The sequence below is a fragment of the Amaranthus tricolor genome, chromosome 1 (genome assembly GCF_026212465.1).
Source record: "Amaranthus tricolor cultivar Red isolate AtriRed21 chromosome 1, ASM2621246v1, whole genome shotgun sequence".
NCBI lineage: Eukaryota > Viridiplantae > Streptophyta > Magnoliopsida > Caryophyllales > Amaranthaceae > Amaranthus > Amaranthus tricolor.
Window position 1 is genome coordinate 33,704,817 of NC_080047.1, and position 23,944 is coordinate 33,728,760.

General features: G+C 33.5%; 1 protein-coding gene across 1 annotated transcript; it reads right to left on the minus strand.

Annotated features, from left to right (window-relative positions):
* Window positions 1–600: 600 nt before the first annotated feature.
* On the minus strand, window positions 601–2,858 carry LOC130809422 (phosphoenolpyruvate carboxylase kinase 2-like). The gene is made up of 2 exons (XM_057675208.1): window positions 1,946–2,858; window positions 601–875 (listed from the first exon to the last, which is right to left on the minus strand). The coding sequence occupies exons 1-2, from the start codon at window positions 2,751–2,753 to the stop codon at window positions 808–810; spliced, it is 876 nt and encodes a 291-aa protein (XP_057531191.1). The 5' UTR covers window positions 2,754–2,858; the 3' UTR covers window positions 601–807.
* Window positions 2,859–23,944: the final 21,086 nt, after the last annotated feature.

The window sequence follows — 23,944 nt, forward strand, 5'->3', positions numbered from 1 at the left end:
TTAAATGATTATAATATATAGCGTAGTAAATATCATAATATGAAAAAAAAATCTTTAATAGTGGGCGACAACACCAGGGTCGTAGCCATCCCGTAGCCCCAAAAAACATAAATTGCGATGACACCTGGGCCGTAGCCAGGTCGTCGCCCCGATTTTCATGATTTTGGCGACGTTCGAGTGTCTGATTTTCATTTGGCGTCCACGAAAATAGCGTTCGCCCTTGGGCCGTTACCAAGACCACTTTTACTAATTTAGCGATCAAATAACGATAATAAGTGTCGTCGTCATTTTGTTATTTATTTATACTGAGAGCCGGTAGTTACGGGGCACGATCAGTGGATAAGACGTGATTATTGCTGCATCTTACCACTATTCATGATGGGAAATACCCACGAACTTGTACTTATGTGTCATCCTTAAGTATATACTTTTTTACAGAACAACTTCAACTAACGTATCTTTTACTTCTATTTTTGCATTGCTCACTTCACTCCCGAGTCCCAAACTCCCAATCGTACAATTTTGTCCAAATTGCATTGTAAATAACCAATGACGACATTAAAAATCGAAACAATCGCTTACAAAAAGGTAAGAGAATGTCCAGCACTTTCGAAATTTAAAACTAAGAAACATCCACGAAGCTTCATAGAAGTTTCAGAAAATGAAAAAAGCTACATGCAAGACGTAGTAGCAACACTTGCTTTACCTAAAAAACCCGAAAACAAAAAACACTTGGCTTTGTCCTCATCATCAACTACTACTACTCTATAATGTGTAGTGTCATCTATAATATGCATTCTCTTCAAACTATAATAATTCTGGTCCAGTCATTGTCGGCGCAGATTGCCCTACACTTGACGTCAACCAAGAGTGTCCTACATAACATTCAAAAGTATCCACAATTAGTTCATTAACACCATTTTCTTCTTTCATATCTACTGATGTAAGTTTACTACTACTTTTGTTATCTGGTCCCACCAAGTATTTATGGATTAGGTGTACCTTAGGTACGGTGACTTTATTAATAAAACATCCTTAAATTAAATTCACATCTTCCACCCTATCAAGAAATGAACAATCATAACATGTTACAAAGAGCACAAAATCGATATGCAGACTCACAACAATTTAGAATGTAGTACGTACATTTCATTACACACTGGTTATTTTACAAAAAAATAAAAAATTATTAGATAAAATTGAGTGTAAGTGTAGATAAATGAACAAAGTAAAAAAAATATAATAACACAGCAAAAATAATGAGAATAATGAGGGTGATAGGTAAAGTATATACACAAGTACTATTTGTGATAGAGAAGAATATTCCATTATTTACTTGGGTATCAATTATTAATCCACGTCATCATAACACTACACTCCACTTTTTCTGATTTTTCACTCTCCTGTCCACTTTATCAACAGAAATACTTATTAAAAATAGTTATAACACATAAAAGAAAAAAAAAATACAGGATTCAAAATTGATACACAAGGCCTTATTACCACTCTATTTTTTATATGTACCCAAATAAACCACAAATTTATATAAATGAACTGACCATAGGTAAAAATAGAATTTAATTTACTTATTTAGGATAAAAATATGATATTTATATGCTTGTACCCAATATTGTAATATGTTTTGTGAGAAAAAATCACTATTAAGGAAAAAATTATTATTAGTAATAAGTATAATGAAATTGAGATATTAAATTAAAAAATAAATCTAATTTGTAAACAAATATGGTCAAGATATTCATATGCATGCGATCTAAAATTTCAAAATCAACAAAAACAAATGAAAAATAAATTTACTAATTCATGCAATCTTCAAGAGGTTCTTGATCAAGTGCAAAAATAACCCATGCAAAAGGAAATTCCAAATATATTGTTCATCAAATTACTCAGATTTCCATTATCGTTGTATAAAGGACAAAAAACTTACCCAGAGCTTCTTGAACGGAGAATCTTCGAGAAACATCTTTACATAGCAATCTTCTCAAAAGATCTTTAACATTAGATGAAAAATTCCCAAAAACCGTAGTCGGAAATCTTAAATTAGCCCTTACAATCTTCTCAAAAATCTCCTTAACTGTCTCTCCATAAAACGGCGGAAACCCAGCTAGCATTACATATAAAACGACACCCACACTCCAAACATCAACTTTCTCATCATAGAATTTTCCTTCTAGAATCTCCGGCGCAACATAATAGGGAGTCCCCACAACTTCATCCATTAAACGTTCATTCGAAAACCCACACGACCCAAAATCACACAGTTTAACCCGTTTCGTAATCGGGTCAAACAAAACATTATCGGCCTTAACATCCCGATGAATAACGCCATTCTGGTGACAATGTAGGATTCCTTGGAGGAGGGAGAAAGTAATAGATTTAATCTCTTGTTCAGGTATCTTTTGGTTTTGCGTAACAACGTCGTATAAGGACGGAAAAGGGAAGTAGTCGAGTATAAGGTGAAGGTGGGAGGAGGTTTCGTATTTAGCGTGAAGACGAGTGATGTAGGATGAGGACGTGGATGATAGAGAAAGACGTTGCAGTGCTTTTGGTTCATTGATGAGTGATTGTTTGTCGGTTATGTCGCCGGAGACTAATGATTTATCAATTGTTTTAACGGCGAAGATTTCACCGGTGGATCGTGATTTACACTTTGAAACGACGCCGAATCGGCCTCTTCCAATTTCTTCCAAGAGCTCGTAGTCTGTAGTGAACATTGTTGAAGGGTTTAAGATCATAATTATATCAATAATGGAGGGGAAATAAAATAATAACGGTTGCAGTAAAAGTTTGTGATGGGAGAGGCGGAATTTATAGATGGGCGAAGAAACTAACTAAGAGGAAAATTCGGCTTGAAAAAAAAAAAAATTTATTGTGGACATTTGTAAGATAGGAGCAACTGTAATTGAGGGGGTTAGTTGGACTCTGTCATTGTTTAAGAATGCATTTGTTGCGGAGAGCTAGGTCAGCCTCTGTACTTTTTGAACTTTTGGTCTGTCCACATTCCGGGGCTTGACACTATAACTTAACAGAAGAAAAACCATATCCAACTAATTTAGAAAAATTATCTAAAATAATTTAATATTTTTATCACTTATTTATAATAATTTTATTTATTGATTAAATATGAATAATTTGAACTTTAAGGTGGATCTATTTAGAGTAAACCTGATAATCAAATGACTTGCTATAACAATTTATTTTATAAAAAAATAAATTAAAATAGATTTTTTTATTATTCAAAATTTTTTATGTAAGTTTTTCAAATTTTTCTCTAATTTTACATTAATTTTCGATTTTTTTTTGGTAAATTATCTACTATACTAGGTCATTTGGTTACCCAAATTTATTCTAGAAAGATACTTCATAAAGTTAAGATTATTTATGGTTAATCAATAGGTGGGACAATCTCTTTCCTTCCCCAGCGCCAACAATCATTCCCAAAATGTACGCCAACCCTTCTTTTCATCTAACACGATGACTGACACCCTAAGGCTTGATAGTAACCACCCCTCTACCCCTAATAGCATCATTTATGGTGATATATTAAAAAGGTCATCCTACTATTTCACAATATTTTTCTCTTCTAAAAGTTTATCTTTCAACATAAACTTATTTACAATGACCTCTTTTAAAAGATAATCATCTTCTCTCTCTTACTTTTTATCTACCTCACCGTACTTTCTCTCCCTTAATTTATCTAATATTTATCTTTAGTTTTTCATAATAATATTTTCATGTACAAAGTTATTATAATTTTTTATTTGATTCAAATAGATCTACTTTTTATTAATTAAAAAAATTTATTCTTTTAATAAAATTAATATTTTATAATAAATATAAATTTGTAGACATCAATAATAATTAAGGAAAATTCGTTAAATTCAAATAAAGATTACAATGCGCATATACATAAAATAAATACATGATACATTAATTGCGGTTCCTTCCAAACTTTTGCCATATATTTTCAACCAAGTCATCTTTTAAGGATAAATGTGTTTGTCGATCTTCAATATCATCCTTATTTGCCAAGTATCGGTTGTTATCAACAATTCTATCTGTGTAATACTCAAATTCATCATTTGATCCACTTGTACCTTTCGATTAACCTTGTGGGCGATCTCCCATGAACTCTCTACCATCAGCATAGTGTGTATATGTATCTCTTTCATCTTCCACTATCATATTATGCATAATTATACAATAAGTAATTATATCAGAGAGTCGTTCTTCATCCCAAGTAAGTGAGAGCTTTCTAATTATTGTAAATCGAGCTTGCAACACCCCAAATGCTTGTTCCACATCCTTTCTTGCTGCTTCTTGATGTTGGGCAAATAACCTTGCTTTTGGTGTTTATGGTTTAGTAATAGACTGAATTAAAGTAACCCATTTAGGATAAATGCCATCAGTGAGATAGTAGGCCATACCATATTGATTTCCATTCACCGTGAAATTGACAGGTTGTAACACCCCGATATTTTTCCGATATATTAAATGATTTACTAGTAATATTATTATTATTATTCTTTATAGAAGAATATATTTTCTTTTTATTATTTATTTTGTTAGTGGGTTAGATCATGAGATTTCAACTTTTATGGCAATTAAAACCATTTTAAGCCCAAACCTTTTTCCTAATCTATCTTTAATTTCAAAAAAAATAATAATAATAAAAGAGGGATTTGAATGGGTTGGCCGGCCATATGAAGGATTTGGGGGAAGATTATAACTTCCATTTTGGTAATTGAATGGTTAAGGCAATTATCACAATTAAATCCCATAATTCCTTAATTAATTCCTTACTTTACATCCTTTCATTTCAAAACCATTTGCAAGTAAAGAAATCACTCCCAAATGCTCTAATCCTCACGCCTAATATCATCATCTTGTTCATCAATTGGTGTTTTGTTCTTGTGCAAATTGTGAGTAAATTCTTAATCTAGTTTTATTTTTAAGTTTTAATTTAAATTTCTATGATTTTTTTTATGTGTGTTATTTTATAGTTTATGATTTGTTCATGATTTAAAATTCATGTGTGAAAGTATGATGTTTTTTCTATCTAAATTAATGTATGGTTTTAGGGTTTTAGATATGTTTACATGTGTGTGAAGAATTGTTTGATGGATGATTGAAAAAAATATATATATAAAAAAATGGATGCTCATAGAAAAAAATGTAAGTGGTGTTAGAAATTTATTTTTATTAATTAATAGGAGGAATTTATAATATTGGTAGAGAAATATGCATGTATATATGTGATGTGTATGTGTGTGTACATTTGTGTAAAAAGAATTATTTTTTGAGGAAAAAAAAATAATTAATTAAAATTTATTTTGTAGACGATCATGAAAATTATGTAAATATTGTTGTTTAGATTTAATAGGAAATAAAGCATTGAAATTTATATTTTTGTGATGAAAAAAATGAAATGACAAAATCCCGTAGGTTTTGAAAATGGTGAAAAAAAATGTGTTTTTGGAACATTTTTGGCTTTGAAATTAAGTTAAAAATACTTATACTATGTTATAAATTATGAAAATTAGTACCCGGGGGTTTTGACGCCTTCCGGACGCAACGGTGAAGTCGGATTTTCAGTTTGACAGTTTTAAGTTGAGTTTCTAGACAGATTATATAGGCTGTCCTGTTTTGTGCATTTACCATGTTATAGTATGTGATGGATGTTCATGTTGTATGTAGTATTCTAGGTATGGGTGTAATTGTATATGTGTGTTATGGATGATTTGAGGAAAATGTGTATGTGTTCTTATTTCCCGAATACGATTGAACCTTATAGGAAGTCGATTCGTGACCGGAAATTGATTAAGACGCTTGTGAGTTGGTTATCTTGCTTAAGGTATGTACACGCAGCGAAGTTCGCATTAGTCCGATGTATCATATAATAATGGTATACAAAAGTAAAGTATGGATATATAGTATGAATATTGTTATCTTTCCGAATAAATAATTTTGATACATTTTTTTGATTAGCAGAGGTAGTATGACCTCACTAACCTTAAAGTGGACGTAGTATGACGTCAATTGGTGGAAATGAATTACTCGCGGTATATGGGGGCATTATGAGCCACCGCGGGGGTATGCATACTTAACCATAGGCACCGAAGTAAGGCGAGTGTCTATGGTAGAGACTTGCTTAGGGGTTAGCTCCCCCTAATGTAATGTCTCACTTATGGAGATTGAAGTATACCGGCAGTATGGCTGGATAGTACAGCAGTATGGCTGACTAATCTTTACATTAAAATAATAATTCTTTATTAGCATGATCGAAGCGTACTGTTCTGTGAATTGACAGCTATTAAATTAAAACTTTCTCTTGTGTTATTATTTACTTGATATGCGACGATTGCTGACGTGTACTTTTGGTCTTAACGACCCTGCGATGATGTTGTTTCCTATCTAGGCAATGACTAGCAGTAAGTTAAGTTGCAGGTTTGGGGAGTGAGGATTGACCCTTGAAGAAATAAATCATTAGGATATAGAAGTGTTGATAAGAACTTCTAATTAAGTTTAAAGAACATTTGGTTTTATGAGGCGATTTTCGTTCTCAAGTTGTAATAAGTAGATTTAACGTTTCGTGCTTATCCGCTGCTAAGAATTTCTTATATCTAGTAGTTCATAATAACACTAATAGAACTCGATCCGCAAGCTTTCCTTAAATTTCAAATCCGTTTTAACTGCCTTCTAACATCCCGGTTTGACTCGGATAATATTTATCTCGTTTTTAGAAGGGTCATCTTCTCTTTTCGTACGACCCGAGTTATTCCGAGGTGTTGGTTTTCTCAAATAATGTTGCCCAAATTGATAAATATACCCTTTGTGAAACGAGTGAGTGCTTTTCGTGCTGTGCTTTCGCTAATTTGGAGGTACTTATCAACTTGATCAGCAGCTACCAAATATGCTAGCATATGAAGAGCTGCAGTACACTTTTATGAAGCACTTAGACCTTTTATACCAGTTGCATCAATGTTGGTAGTGAACCATGGATCATTGTTGGAGACAGCTTCCATTATCCGTAAAAATACATGTTTCCTCATCCTAAACCCACGTCGAAACAATTGAGCAGATATGTAGGATTTTCAGCAAAATAGTCATTAAATAGTTGGGAATGACCTTTTGAATGGTCTCTTTGAATTCGACATTTTTTGTTCGTTCTCACCCTTGGTTGTAGTGTTGAAACAATAGGAGGAATAGTATATTGGAAAACATAATCAACCATATTGTCTATTAGTTCATTCTCTTCATCAGAAGATGAAGAACTTGAGGTGGATGAGGAAAAATTGAACTTATAAAAACTCATTTTGAAGTTATACATCCAATTGGATGTGGATGTGCATATATATATATATATATATATATATATATATATATATATATATATATATATATATATATATATATATATATATATATATATATAATATAATATAATATAATGCATGCCAAAAGGTGATGAAAATGAAAAGACTAATGCATGCCAAAAGGTGATGGAAAGGAAAAAAAACTAATGCATGCCAAAAGGTGATGGAAATGAAAAGACTATTGTATGTCAAAAGGTGATGGAAAGGAAAGAACTAATGCATGCCAAAAGGTGAAGGAAAGAAAAGACTAATGCATGAAAACCTTACATAATTAAAACATCCTTTTAAAACATTACATAATTAAACCATCATTTTAAAAAAATTACATAATTAAACCATCATTTTAAAAACAATACATAATTAAAACATAATAACAATGAAGTTGAACCATCTACTGACGATTGTAATTCTGAAAGTATTGTCCAAGTTCAACCATCATATCAGCTTCCCATGACTGAAGAGTTTCCGTTTTGCTTAATGTTTGATAAATATCCCAATTCACTCGATATTCTTCCATTTGAAGTTGTTTTTGTTTTCGGGCTTCTTTTTGTTTTTGAAGTTCTGTCTTCTCCTTCATTGTTTCTTGTAGGAATGCTAATGGATGATCGAATGCAACAAGAGGGGGGGTGAATTGTTGTGTAGTAGGTTTAAGATTTTTGCCTCTAATTTTTGCGGAATTGTATCAAGTAAAGAACAAAACTTAAACTCAAAAACGAAAAGAAAAATAATAAAGGAGACAAAGATTTTACGTGGAAACCTTCTTAGCCTAATAAGAAGGAAAAACCACGACCCCCCGGGATTTCAAAATTCTCACTATGTTAAGGCAATCAATTACAATTACACAAAACAATGTTTGATTCACTTGAAGCTTCTCAATTCTCTAAATGCTTCACTCAAAGCTTCTCTACTTAGGCCTACTTCTCTTCTCTTCTCTTTCTCTCCTTCTCTTTCTCTTCTCTCGATTCTATTCTCTATTCCCTTAGACTTCCCATAAGTCTAATTACAACAAAACACTCAATTACCCTTTACAAGGCCAATTCTCATGAAGATTAAAATTAAGTAGTTGCTTAAGAAAAATATAATGAATTAATTGGCATTCAAAAACAGAAAATATTTTTCTTTGAATGATCTCCCTTAAATGGACACTCTCTATACATATCCGCTTAACCGTAGCTTCCCTCTTTTATAAAGGGAACAACCGTCAGTGCACTCAGCCCACGTTCTCCATGAGATGCACTTATCCCACGACTTCCATAAACTTACTTGCTCCCAAAGAAAGTGGGAAGTTAGTTGAAAGTAGGAGTGGAACATAACTGCTGTACGGTTAATATTACATGGGTTAAAGGAATATCCTAAAATGTAGGAGACTAATTCAAAGTAGAGAACAAGTCTCTTGGATGTCCGAGTTTATAGGAGATAAACAAGGAATTAGTCTTCTCCATGTTTTTAGGCGTATTAAAAATATTTTGCCAATTAATAAATAAATTTAATTAAGCAACTAATTAAATTTTAACCTTTTACATTAACTAAAACAGAAAAAGTAATTTTCGTTACTTCCAGTCAATGTTTTCTTCAGACCAGTATCGTGGGGAACAACGCACTGTCTCCATCTACAACTTTCGTCAGGACTTCAACTCTAGGAACAGTAAACTGACTTCTAAAGCAATTGCCCAACTTCTTGGATATTTGAGACATGTACAACTTCCACGAATCAAGTCATAGGCTTCATCAACGATTTAAATTAAACCGGATATATACCTACAAAACAATCTCTAAAAATATGTTTGTTTATTTAAAAGTGAAGTCATCATCAAAACCTTAAGAGGCCAACAAATTTCCCCTTTTTGATGATGGCAAACTTTATAAACAAACTTAAGTAAAATAGAGTAAAACAAATTTCTTAGAGCATACTAGAGATTAAAGCAACTCTAAATAACTTAGCAAATCAACTCGTTACAATATAATTTACCAAGCATTCACAATAAAACAGTTTACTCCATATTATCAAATATTTTTCAAAACTTTCAAAATTAATTAACCTAAAACTTAAATAAAATAAACTAAGTTAAACTAAAATAAACTGACATAATAACTAACATAATTAAACTAACACACATTGTTAAATAATTTCAATCAGAAACATTTTGAGAACAAATGCACAAGAAAAATAAATATCCTCAAAAACTTAGCAACACAACAGATGATCACTAAAAATCACTAAACATAGCATACACATTATCAATCAATAAGAATCAATATAAATCAACCAAGATATGTAACTGTGTATTCACTTCTCCTCTTAAGTTTGTGCATAATCTTCCCCCTTTTGTCATCAATCAAAAAGAATTGGGAGTTATCAAAACTCAGCACAAACCAAATAGATTTGTTAGTGATGAAAACAAGAAACAATAATGAAAGCAAGCACCATAAAAGTAATCAAACCTGCAAATAGTCAATTTTCACAGACCATGAAAATAAAAACAAAGAAAGAAAAGTAGCAATTGTTCAAAGGTACATCAACAATGTACCCCAGATGGTACAAAAATAGAAAGAGAAATTGTTTGATAAGTGTCACAACCAACAAATCATTAAAATTATGAGGAGAGGGATCAAGGGGCGGTCTCTTCTTCATCAATGTACTCAGTCTGCACTTCCACTGTGTCCAGCTTGGCACCAAGACGTTGTTCCATTTGGTTTAGCTGATCCACAATTGAAGCAAGCGAGACACGAGTTTCATCTTGAAAGGCAGTGAATTGAGACTGTAGATCAAGGAGCTTGGAGAGAATGGAATGTAAGGAAACTGCAGGAATAGAGTCAAAGTTAGTACAGCCAATATTAGGTGAAGTGTGTGATTGTGGTGGAGGTGTAAACTGTATTGGTGATGGAGGTGGTGATGGATTGTGATGTGGTGGTGAATTGGCTGGCTTGGGAGAGGAAGGTTCAATAGGTGTCGGCTCAGGTATGTTGTCAGATGGTGTTTCATCAACCACAGTAGCCTTGCGCTTTGAGGCCAACCTCCTACTCTTCCTTTGCATTGACTTAGCCTTTTTCCACATAGCCAACACAATCTCTTCATCACTGGAATCACTGCAGAGATTGTGAGGAACATTTTCATCCAAGGCTTCTTTTTGCTTATCTTTTTCCCCCTTACTTGCAGCTCCATCCTGTTCCTCTTTCTCAGATTTTTCAGTATGTTCAGAGAGAACAGGATCTTGTTCCTTTTCTCCCTCATTCTCCTTGTCCTCCTTTTCCTCTTCGACTTCTTCAGCCCCTTCTTATTCAGATTCAACTTCTACAACCCCCTCATGCATCAATATTCCCTCATCATTCAATTTCAAATGCAAATTTTGCAAACATTTAGCACCAATTTTCATATTGGGACCCATTGGGAACTCCAACCCTTCCAATGGAACCTCAAATTTTCTAAATATCCAGGTTAGCAACCCTCCATAACCAATGAAACTTTTCTTTTCAATACAGTCTGATAAATGAGAGATCATCAATGAAGGAAAATTTATTTTAATGTGTTTTTCCATGCAGTAAATTAAAGTGGCGTCACGCAAACTCACTTGACTACGTTTTGAGTTTCATGGTAAAATGATCTGCGAGCAACATTGTACAACAACTTATGTATAGGAGAAAGAACATTGTGACTAATTTTCCCTTTTTGATCAACTCCTAAAAATTTTAGAATTGTTCGTTCATTGATACCAGAAAATGAAATCTTCGACCCAATATAATATGTATCAAAACCAACATTGGGAACATTAAACCATTCCCCTAATAAAGCACTGTTAAATTCAATTTTAACAGTTTTAACAACACTAGAACACATTCCGCCATCATTGGAGAAATTTAAAATAAATTCTCTCATTAGGTTTGGAAAAATTGAATTGCAACTGAAGTTTGACATCAATGATTCCCATTCTTGAAACTTTAAAATGTCATGCAATCTAGGAAAGTTAGTAGAAGCATACCAATATTTATCCAACCCGAACCCTACTGTCATCTCCTTTGAAACCTCTTCAGCACTGTTTGGATCAACATGCTTTGAGCGCTTAACTACTCTGGAAGATGAACCACCTGTTGAAATCTTTCTTTTGGTACTTGTGGGTTCAGTGGAGTGTTTTGGTGATTCTTGTGTGGTTTCAGTTGGTGTGGGTGGTGCATCCTGCTGTAATGGTGGTGGAAGAACTACTCTTAGTGGTTTTGGTTGGTTGGGTATACAGGATTTGGTAGTTTTCTTGCCTGATTTAGATGATTTGGGGGTTTTCATTTTTTGAATTTTTTGAAGGTTTTGAGAGAAGGAAGAAGGACGGTTTCTTGAGTGAGAAATTGAGAGAAGGTTTGGGAAGGTAGAGTGTAATGACGTAAAGGAGGGGTTTTTTTTTTTTAAATGATTGAAGTGACGGTTACTCCTCCAAGTCCCATCACTTTATTGCCCTTTGCATTGCTTGATTGAAGAAAACCGTTCTCCCAAAAATTTTAGTTTAAGTTGGCCGAAAAAAAATAAAAATAAAAAATGACATATGAATAAATTATGAAATATGAGTATTAAAATAAAATAAGAAGAAAAAGGATAGGAAAATGATGAATAAAAAAAATTATAAGGAAAATAATGAACATATTGCATTGGTCTGATCAAATTAACAACATGCAAATAAGAAAACATTCATAGTACAAACTTTATTACGTGTTTACCTGATCCATGCAATAATTGATTTTCAATCAAGATATTGAGATTGATTCCTGACCTTTTCATTCTTATGATGCTTCAATGGGAAATATATGCAACTAACTTTAGTGGAGCTTGATCATACCAAGTTCCAATCTCATCTTTTCATATTGTTCCCTAGGAAGTGGTTTGGTCAGAATATCTGCAACTTGTTCATTTGTGTTAACATGCTTTAATATAATATTTTTGTGTTCTACGTTATCCTTAAGAAAATGATGTCTAATATGTATATGTTTAGCACGAGAATGATGCACTGGATCTTTGGATATACATATGGCACTAGTATTATCACAATAAATAGGAATGCATTCAACTTTAATACCAAAATCTCTTAGTTGCTGTTTTATCCAAAGCATTTGGGAACAGCAAGCTGCTGCTGCTACGTATTCAGCTTCGGCAGTGGATAATGCAACAGTATTTTGCTTCTTGGAACTCCATGAAACTAAACATGAGCCAAGAAATTGTACCATACCTGATGTACTTTTTCTATTTACAAGATCACCTGCATAATCTGCATCACTAAAACCTTTTAAATCATAAACATCACTTTTAGGATAAAATAAGGACAAGTCGTCTGTTCCCTTCAAATATCTTAAAATTCGTTTGACTGCCGTGAGATGTGATCCTTTAGGATTTGATTGAAATCTAGCACATAAACCAACACTAAAGGAAATATCAGGTCTACTTGCAGTTAGATATAATAAAGAACCTATCATTCCTCGATACATTGTTTGATCTACGTTAGTTCCTTTTAGGTCTTCATCTAATCTAACATTTGTAGCCATGGGTGTATGGTTGGTTTTAGCATTCGTTAGACCATATTTCTTTAGAAGTTCTTTTATATATTTTTGTTGATGAATGAAGATACCATTTTCGGTTTGTTTAATTTGTAACCCAAGGAAGAAATTTAGTTCTCCCATCATGCTCATTTCAAATTCTGTGCCCATTAGGTTAGCAAATTCTTTACATAATAAATCATTAGTAGCACCAAAAATAATATCATCAACATAAATTTGAACAACCAAAATATTAGAACCTTTATTCTTAAAGAACAAGGTTTTGTCGATTTTTCCTCTTATAAAGTTATTTTGAATCAAAAACTTTGAAAGTCTTTCATACCATTGTCTAGGAGCTTGCTTCAAGCCATATAGGGCTTTATCAAGCTTATAGACATGATCAGGACAAGAGGTATTTTCAAAACCTGGGGGTTGTTCAACAAAAACTTCTTCATCAAGAAAGCCATTTAAAAAAGCACATTTCACATCCATTTGATATAATTTAAAATTCATGAATGCAGCAAAAGAAATTAAAATTCTAATAGCCTCTAACCTTGCTACCGGAGCAAATGTCTCAGTATAATCAATACCTTCTTGTTGATTGTACCCTTTGACCACGAGTCTTGCTTTGTTTCTTACAATTATTCCATGCTCATCTAGCTTATTCCGAAATACCCATTTCAAACCAATTACCTTCTTGCCTTTTGGTTTAGGTTCTAAGTGCCACACTTTATTTCTTTCAAATTCATTTAATTCATCTTGCATGGCTACTATCCATTCGGAATCCTTTAGAGCTTCTTCGTGATTTTTGGGTTCAAGTGATGATAGGAACGCAAAGTGTGCACAAAAGTTTCTCAGTTGGGATCTGGTTTGTGTTCCTTTATTCATATCACTTATAATCAGATCAAGAGGATGATAACTTTGGTATTTCCAAGGTTTAGGCACAAATTCTCTGGAGGGAACAGTAGCATGTTCTGTTTCAGCATCTGGATTTGCATTTTGTTCAGCTACTGGATCATCTTGGTCAGCTGCGGGAACAGCTGGATTGGGAACAGTCTGCTGGTCCTGTTGTTCTGGCAGTTCCTGGATTTGGTCAGTTTCTTCTGCCTCTTCTTGTGTAGACTGTTCACTTGCTGTTCTATGATCTTGCACTTTAATTCCTTCATCATCATCTTCCAAGTTTGCAAGACCTATTTTAATATTACTTGTTTTCTGTTCACTTGTTGAAAAGTTAGTTTCATCAAAAATTATGTGAACAGATTCCTCTACACACATTGTTCTCTTATTATAAACTCTGTAAGCTTTGCTATGTGATGAATAACCGAGAAATACTGCTTCATCACTTCTTTCATCAAACTTACCTATATTTCGTTTTCCATTCACATGAACAAAACATTTGCATCCAAATACACGAAAATAGGAAATATTTGGTTTAACACCTTTGAGTAATTCATAGGGTGTTTTAGAAGTGATTGGCCTTATTAGTACACGATTCAATATGTAACATGCAGTATTGACGGCTTCTGCCCAAAAATTCCTAGGTAGACCACTAGCAATTAACATGGTCTTAGCCATTTTTTCTAAGGTCCTATTTTTTCTTTCTACCACTCCATTTTGTTGTGGTGTTCTAGGTGCGGAAAAATTGTGATTTATGCCATGTTCATTGCAATAATTCATGAAGTTTGAATTTTCAAATTCTTTCCCATGATCAGACCTTATGTGAACGATTTGATTATTGGTAGATTTTTGTATTTTATTAGCAAAAGAAACAAACTCATCAAAAGCTTCATCTTTGCTTACCAAAAATAAGGTCCAAGTAAATCTACTAAAATCATCAACTATGACAAACACATATCTTTTGCCACTACGACTTTGTGTTCTCATAGGTCCACATAAATCCATATGAATTAATTCTAATGGTCTAGTGGTAGTCACAACGTTCTTTGATTTAAAGGATGGCCGCACTTGTTTTCCTTTAGCACAAGGATCACAAACTTCATTTTTAAGGAATTTTATTGCAGTTAATCCTCTTACTAGGTCTTTTGATCTTAATGTGTTAATCAATGAATAACTAGCATGACCTAGACGTTTGTGCCAAAGAAGTGGGTCTTCTTCAATAACACTTAAACACGTTAGACTGTTTCTGGGAACAGTGTCCAGGTCCACCACATAGGTGTTCCCTTTTCTGATTCCCTCCAGCACAGGGTCTCCTGTACTGTTCCTAGAAATTATGCATCGTTCAGAAGTAAACTTAACAGAGTTACCTTTGTCACAAAATTGAGAAATACTTAACAAATTATGTTTTAAATTCTCGACTAAAAATACGTTATCGATGGCATGGGAACTAGAACTTCCAACCTTTCCTTTGGCAATTATCTCACCCTTCATGTTGTCACCGAAGGTTACTATTCCCCCATCATAGGCTTCAAGTGAGAGAAATTTAGATTTGTCACCCGTCATATGCTTGGAACACCTACTGTCGAGATACCATGAGTTGTTCCCCCTTACTTGAACCTGCAAAGCAAACTAATGGTTAGGTACAGGAACCCATTCATCCTTGGGTTCCTTGTCGACAATACTTGAATCACATTTCTGAATCCATATTCGTTCGACATAATTTTTATTTGCTTTGATATGCTGTTCCTTCTTTATACATTGATGTTTCAGGTGTCCACTTTTACCACAGAAGGAACATATTTTGCTACTAGGGAGATCTACATAGACCTTTTTCTTTTTATCATTCTTCATATAGCCTAGTCCTTCTTTACTTTTGATTTTAGCATTTAGAATCCATTTGGGAATTTCATTGAATTTCCCTTTTCCTCTTAAGTTTATTTTATTTTTCAAATTTTCATTTTCAATTTCGTAGGATTCTAATTTTGATTTCAACTTTTGAAATTCAGTGTTAACCATGTGAGTAGATATATTGTTTGCATCTTTACTTAATCCTAACAATCTGTTTTGATTCATTTTGATACTAAGGAAAATAAATTCTTGTTTCAATTTCTCAATTGTCTCTTTCAAAACAACATTCTGATCTAGCAAATTAAAAAATCTGCTTTGTACATCTATTCTAAATGAATTTAGATAGGATACATGATCCTTGTTTGAATTGAGTTCTTTCTCAATTTGGAGACACTTAGCTGTTTTTTCATTCAATTTTTCTTGTGTCTCTAACAACAATTTGATTAATTTATTCTTACTTAAATTAGACAGTTGTTTAGAAGATGGACTAGAAGACATTACCTCTTTTTCCTTAGACTCTTCATGAGATGCCATGAGACACAGATTTGCGGTTTCTTCCTCCACTGGAGCTTCTGTCTCAGCCTCGCTCTCCGTATCACCCCAAGCTGCGATCATTGCCTTTCTAAAATCAGTTTTGAAGTTTCCTTTCTTATATTGTTTACCAACTTCTCTTGCTTTTCCCTTGCCCCTCTCATTTTTCCATTGAGGGCAATCCTTGATGAAGTGATCAGTGCTCCCACACTTGTGGCATTCAAAATTTATCTTCAAGTTAGCAGTTCCTTTTTCTTTGTTGTTTCTTTGATTTCTATATCTGCTGTTCCTGAAGAATTTTTTGAATTTACGTGCCAACATAGCAGCTTCCTCTTCACCAGCGTCTGAATCATCACTATCATCTGCTGCCAGAGCCAGTCCTTTGTTTCGGGAACTGTCAGCTGTTCCCAAATGCAATTCATGAGTCATGAGGGAACCAACCAACTCTTCCAAATTAAACTTGGTGAAATCTTTGGACTCCTGGATGGCTGTGACCTTAGCTCTCCAGCGTTCGTCTTGAGGAAGACTCCTAAATATTTTCCTAACTTGTTCATCAACGGGAATGATTCTACCAAGAGAGACTAATTCATTCGTAATATTTGTGAACCTAGTGAACATCTCTTGAATGTTTTCCCTTGGTTCCATGACGAATCTTTCATATTTGGACATTAGCAAGTCAATCTTGGATCGCTTTACTTCACTAGTACCTTCATGGGTAACTTCTAGCAGGTCCCAAATCTGCTTAGCGGTTTTGCAACCCATAATACGATTGTGCTCATTTGGACCAAGCCCACAGTGAAGTAACTTGATAGCAAGAGCGTTCATCTCCATCTTTTGAAAATCTTCTTTTTCATATTCAGTGATTGGTTTTGGAACAGCTTCATTGTTGGAGTTGATGGTCGTCACCTCAAAGTCTCCAATTTCAATGACTCTCCAAACTTGATAGTTTTCGGCCTTTATGAAGATTTCCATTCTATTTTTCCAGTAAGTATAGAATTTCCCATCGAACATGGGTGGCCTTTGTGTGGAGTACCCCTCTTCCATGCGCTCGTTCATCTTCAACATCTTTCCAGGGAACAGGATACTACTCTCAGGGTTTCCTGATTAAATGAGGAACAGGGCTCTGATACCAATTGTAGGAATGCTAATGGATGATCGAATGCAACAAGAGGGGGGGGTGAATTGTTGTGTAGTAGGTTTAAGATTTTTGCCTCTAATTTTTGCGGAATTGTATCAAGTAAAGAACAAAACTTAAACTCAAAAACGAAAAGAAAAATAATAAAGGAGACAAAGATTTTACGTGGAAACCTTCTTGGCCTAATAAGAAGGAAAAACCACGACCCCCCGGGATTTCAAAATTCTCACTATGTTAAGGCAATCAATTACAATTACACAAAACAATGTTTGATTCACTTGAAGCTTCTCAATTCTCTAAATGCTTCACTCAAAGCTTCTCTACTTAGGCCTACTTCTCTTCTCTTCTCTTTCTCTCCTTCTCTTTCTCTTCTCTCGATTCTATTCTCTATTCCCTTATAATTACAACAAAACACTCAATTACCCTTTACAAGGCCAATTCTCATGAAGATTAAAATTAAGTAGTTGCTCAAGAAAAATATAATGAATTAATTGGCATTCAAAAACAGAAAATATTTTTCTTTGAATGATCTCCCTTAAATGGACACTCTCTATACATATCCGCTTAACCGTAGCTTCCTTCTTTTATAAAGGGAACAGCCGTCAGTGCACTCAGCCCACGTTCTCCATGAGATGCACTTATCCCACGACTTCCATAAACTTACTTGCTCCCAAAGAAAGTAGGAAGTTAGTTGAAAGTACGAGTGGAACATAACTGCTGTACGGTTAATATTACATGGGTTAAAGGAAGATCCTAAAATGTAGGAGACTAATTCAAAGTAGAGAACAAGTCTCTTGGATGTCCGAGTTTATAGGAGATAAACAAGGAATTAGTCTTCTCCATGTTTTTAGGCGTATTAAAAATATTTTGCCAATTAATAAATAAATTTAATTAAGCAACTGATTAAATTTTAACCTTTTACATTAACTAAAACAGAAAACGTAATTTTCGTTACTTCCAGTCAATGTCTTCTTCAGACCTGTATCGTGGGGAACAACGCACTGTCTCTATCTACAACTTTCGTCAGGACTTCAACTCTAGGAACAGTAAACTGACTTCTAAAGCAATTGCCCAACTTCTTGGATATTTGAGACATGTACAACTTCCACGAATCAAGTCATAGGCTTCATCAACGATTTAAATTAAACCGGATATATACCTACAAAACAATCTCTAAAAATATGTTTGTTTATTTAAAAGTGAAGTCATCATCAAAACCTTAAGAGGCCAACATTTCTGAATTAAGTCGAAGACTCTCTCCAAATATACTCAATGTTTGAATTGATTGATCTGCAACCATTTTCCCAGTCATGCGAGTTTTAGCCTTCTTCACACCCTCGGGGCGAGTAGATGATCCTCCTTGAGGTTCACTTATTGGTGTTTCAAATCTTCTTCCGTCCTTGATCTTTTCCTAATACTTTCACTACTAACACCACCAGTTGGTTGTTGATCCAATTGTTTTTTTGATTACTTTTTACCACTTGCTTCCACTTGTTATACTTTCCTAAAATTTTCCATTTCTCAATCAAGTTAAAGTTATCATGTTTTCTTTGATGGATTAAATGCGCTTCTTTAAGCACATCTTCCTCTCGTGCCACTCTTCTTCCTCCTAAGAGCCTCGTCATAACTTCCAGACCACTTCAAACATGCTGGAGCAACTCTACCCCAACTACATTTAAGCATGTCGGCGGTTCTTTGTGGTATTAGATAGGGTCGTTCCATCTTCACTGCTTCATAAGCTTCCATAACTTTTTTCCACCTCACTCTTATCTTTTGGTTGGTGCTCACAATTGGATCTGTAGTTGTGTTCATGACTGAACATATGAGAACAATATCTTCAATCAAATCCCAACTTTTTTTTGAAGGTATAGGGGCTTCATCATTTGGTTGCTATTGAGATGGTTGAACAAATTGAGTGAAGCTCGGTGGTGAACCAAATTGTGAAATTAGATCTTGAAATGATGGTTGGGTGTAGAGACTAGCATCAACATCATATTGATGAACAAAATTTCCTCCATCTTCACCATATTGATCATCTTGATCATTTTCTTCATTTTCATCATCATCATCATCATACTCCATCTCATTTTTGTCTAAACTTTCATCCCTTATCGGAGTTGAATAGTTATCAATATTATAGTTGACATTGTGAGATTGATGATGGTGGTGAAACATAGTTTAAGAATTTTGGATATTTTGAGGAACATAATAAGATGAATTTGAAATATTTTGAGGAATATAGTAAGAAGAATTTGGAGTATTTTGAGAAAATGAAGGATTGAACGGAGGATTTTGATACTGAATTTGAGCACTTTGATTGTTAGAAAATATTTTTTTAGTTTTTTTTACTTGGATTTCTACCATAATTTGGGTTATTTGAATCCATGTTTTTTCTTTTGGAATTTTTGAAATGATTATTTTGGTGCTTTTTAACAAAAAAAAAGTAGGAAAATAAAAAGAAAATATGTAAATATAAAATTATGTCAAAAAATATTAAAATTGGTCTCATTTTATAGATCTCGAAAAAATATGACCATTGGTATAATTATTTTTTTTTTAAAATTAATTAAATACGAAAATAGCCGTTAAAATAAATAAACGACTATTTTTTTAGAGCCAATCACAGCGCGCCATGTGGAAGGGAGGGCTGTAGTGTGTATCAGGTGGCAGGTGCATGCTTTTGGTCAGCCAATGCAGACACGACACGTGGTAGATTGAATGGAAAAGAAATTGGTGACCGTTCAATAGAACGGTTTACATTGTGACTTTTTCTCTCAATCTTTCCCACAACCCGCCCCAATTAAGATCACCATTAAGAGTAAAATACTCTAGTTTGGTCATGTGATCTAAAATTAGATCATCATAATAGATGCTCTAAGAACCCTCCCCATTCGCGGTGACAATGCCTATCCCCCATCCCATACCTTAGCAAAATAATCATATAGCTCTCCATTTCTTCTCAATGTCTATCATAGTTGATGCTCAACAACTTCCATCCACTTAAAATGAAATTTAAAGATTAAAACATAAGAAAATAATTTCTATTTTACTTATTTTGAACTAAAGTTACATATGCTTTAGTATTGTATGCGTTTGGACCAAATGTAAGGTCATCTGGACCAAAAGACAATCTAATAAATCTGAACTGGACCCTATGCAGTTTGGACCAACAGAACTTCAATAATAACTAGGTTGGAACATGGGTTATTAGGACAAAAGGACAACCTAGATAGTTTGATCTAAACCATTCATGGTCTGGCCTAGAGACCATTCTCTCGACCATCATTAACTGGAAGGAAGTCACCAGATCTGAGTGCTGGAAGAATTACTAGGGATTTGAAAGGTTTAACTTGCGGGAAAAGCTAAGTGATATTAAGATATTTGCTGGAATTTGGGTCATTAATAAAAAAGAGATACAACATATTTACTCTACAGTATCTCTCCTATAATTATTGTGTGCTTGACATACGTAGTCATTGAAAATAGGATGAGATTTGAACTTTTTAAGAAAGGTCGAGCTTGACATTAAATGCATGGCTTTAGACAATAAGAGAGGGCAACGTGGAGAATTATTGCCGTCTTCATCCAAAACCCTAAGGGAAGTACTGATGATCATAACGGTAACATCATAAGGTCAAATGAGACATTTTAAGAAGCAATCAACAATTGAGAACAAAGACACACTCTGATATAAATAGGAACCGAAAACATTAAATAGCGGGTATCTAATATTCATTAGTGCAAGCATATATTGTCGAATGTAATTAATCATCAAGCATTATTTATTGAGAATTAAGTGTATGAAGTAAGAACATTTCAACAATTATTCGCATATAATCTATAAGACAGAAGGAATAATCGATATAAATTAGGCGTTACGCCACAAACAAGCTCTAATATTAATTTTTCAAGCTAAGAGTCATTGTGCACTTAGGTAAGGGTTTATTAGGCATACATTTGGAATACTTACTGACTTAAGCATTAAAGAAGGTCCCCCAAATCATTCCAAGCCCTTCTAACCATTGTTACTTGTGCAGCAACAATAGGCATTTGGAGTGATCTTATTGTAAGGTAGGCAATATAAAAAAACACAAACTTCAAAAAAAAAAGCTTTAGCCTTTTGTAAGGCCAAACCTTGAAGACTAACTCGATTTAGTCATCTACTTAATTGTATTCAGTCTTAGACAAGAACAATTTGGTGCTAGAAGGAGGGCCCCTCCTCCAATGTCAGATTTACCAAAGATGATTGCAAAGGGGTGTCTTACCCTCACTCTGACCCACTGGTCATGTTAGTTTATATTGCTAACCAGCTGGTTCATAGAGTTTTTTAGACAGTGAGGCAGAGGTAAATGTAATTTACAATGCTTACTGGGACTATTATTTTTAGCAAATTTATTTTTATTTTCTTTAGCAATTATAGCAAAATAATGATGTGTTAACACGAACAGAATCATAGATGTAATTTAAAATTTCAAATGAATGTTAATGAACAACACAAATTTACGTGAATAAATTTAAATCATAGGACTCTTAATAAGTTTTGAAATATTTATACTTTATTCATTTTAATTTGACTAAAACTTCTCACTGTTTTAATTTTTCTTGTTAATTATGAATAAAGGGAAAATTTGAAATCTATAAGTGGAAAAATCAAAAAAATGAATCAAATAATCCAAGTTTTAAAAATATTCCAAAAGTAAGTGTGAAAATCCCAAACCTAAGGTTTGGAGCTATTCACAGTTACTAACTGCGAACAACTATGCTGCACAAAAACGCAGATCAGCTTCCTTTTTTTCCATTTTTCCCCATTTCTCAAAACCCTACCTTTACACTCGACATTCTCCCTCTAAAACCATAGATTCAATCCATCAATTCTTGCATTCCTCTTTCAATTTGGCAGTTCAAAAGTAGTTTGGGATACTCTAGTTTGCTCAAAGGTAAATTTGTTTGTGTTTTTTTTGTGTATATGTAGTTTTTTAGGGTTATAATCAAATTTTCTTATTTTTTCAAATGTAGGTTACTAGTTGTTAAATTCAGACTAAATTAAGACTCTTCTTAATTATCCATAAGTATTGAAGGTAATTTTTAATTGTTTTTATAGCTTTATGTTGTTTTTTGAATTAATGTTGTTGAATTAGTTGAATTCAATGTTGATAATATTATTAGAAATGTTGTTGTTTATGTTGGTATTAGAAATATTATTTATGAACTTATAAATTGATTTATTATTTGGATTTTATGTGTATTATATATGTATGAACTTAGTTACATTATGGATTTTAATAAATTTTGGACCAAAAAAGATTATAATCAAATGAATATAATGTACTTGTATGGGCATGAAGTTGATGATGATGTTGATTTTCTTTGTATTAATGTAAAAATGGCATCGTTTTTTGCGTGATTATAGTATGTTTTTGGAATGGTTGTATTCGAGAAAGTAGTGACAATGTTCACTATTTTGGGGGAAGATGTAAGATTTTTTCATGCAATTTGAATATGGATTTGAACCACTTTAAACGTTTTACATGTTCTAAGATTAGATTGGACCCTACTAGAAGTACCGTAAATATAAGCTTTAAATATGACATGAATGGAGAATTGTTTGCCTTTCCTGTTAAGGATGATGAGGCTATAGATGCTCTGTGGGAGCATTCAAAGTCCACCCAAATTCCCTCTTTGGAGTTATACGTAGAAGAAGTACCATTAGGGAATATAGTTGCTTCAATTCCTACTCCTACCCCTATACCTATATTAAATCAGGAAACTGTAAATCCCGTCGTTTCTTCTGCATCTTGTACTTTTTCTCAACCCCCTACGAATCAAGTTCCAATTGATTCAATGGTTAACTTGGGAGAAACTGCTGAGACGGGACCTTAGGATGATGGAAATGAGAGTAATGAGCTCATTGACGATCATTTTGAGGACGATGTAGATGTTGATGAGGATGCGCTAGCAAATGACATGACCCTAGGCAACATTCCTATAATCATTCCTCCTACACCTTATGCCCTATGTCCACCTTTAGACGAGTATAAGGAGGACAACTCATGGAGGACTTAGGCTTGTGATACCACATACACCGAAGAATGAGAGTTTGAGAAGGGTATAATGTTTGATAGCAAGAAAGCGTTGTTGGAGAGTGTATCATATTCGCAGAAATGTGGAGTACAGAACGGAGACCTCGAACCAAACTGTCCTTACCTTGAAGTGTAAGCAGGGTTGTTCGTGTAGACTTAGGGCTACGTTTGATTCTTATTTATCTTCCTGGCGTATTGTTACGTATAAGGGTAAGCATGGTTTTTGTGTAATGGGTAGTTGTAACATCCGTTTTTTTTAAAAAAAAAACAAATAATAATAATAATAATAATAATAATAATAATAATAATAATAGTAGTAATAATAATAATAATAATAATAATAATAATAATCATAAATAAATAAATAAATAAATTTCAGAAATTTTAAAAATATATAAAAAACAATAACTCCCCATTAACAAATAACTTCCCACTTCTCCCTCTAAATCTTATAACTAACCTCATTACCAATTATAAATTAAACCAATTACCCTTAATTCATTCACATTATTACTCACACTTCCTTTTTTTCTACTACAAACTACTTC

What these genes read in the sequence shown, in the direction of transcription:
- LOC130809422 (XM_057675208.1), bottom strand. Translation starts at nt 2,753, where the DNA reads ATGATCTTAAACCCTTCAACAATGTTCACTACAGACTACGAGCTCTTG. An exon ending in CTCCGTTCAAGAAGCTCTGG is followed by an intron (nt 876 to 1,945) that starts GTAAGTTTTTTG and finishes AATGTTATGTAG; the next exon opens with GACACTCTTGGTTGACGTCA.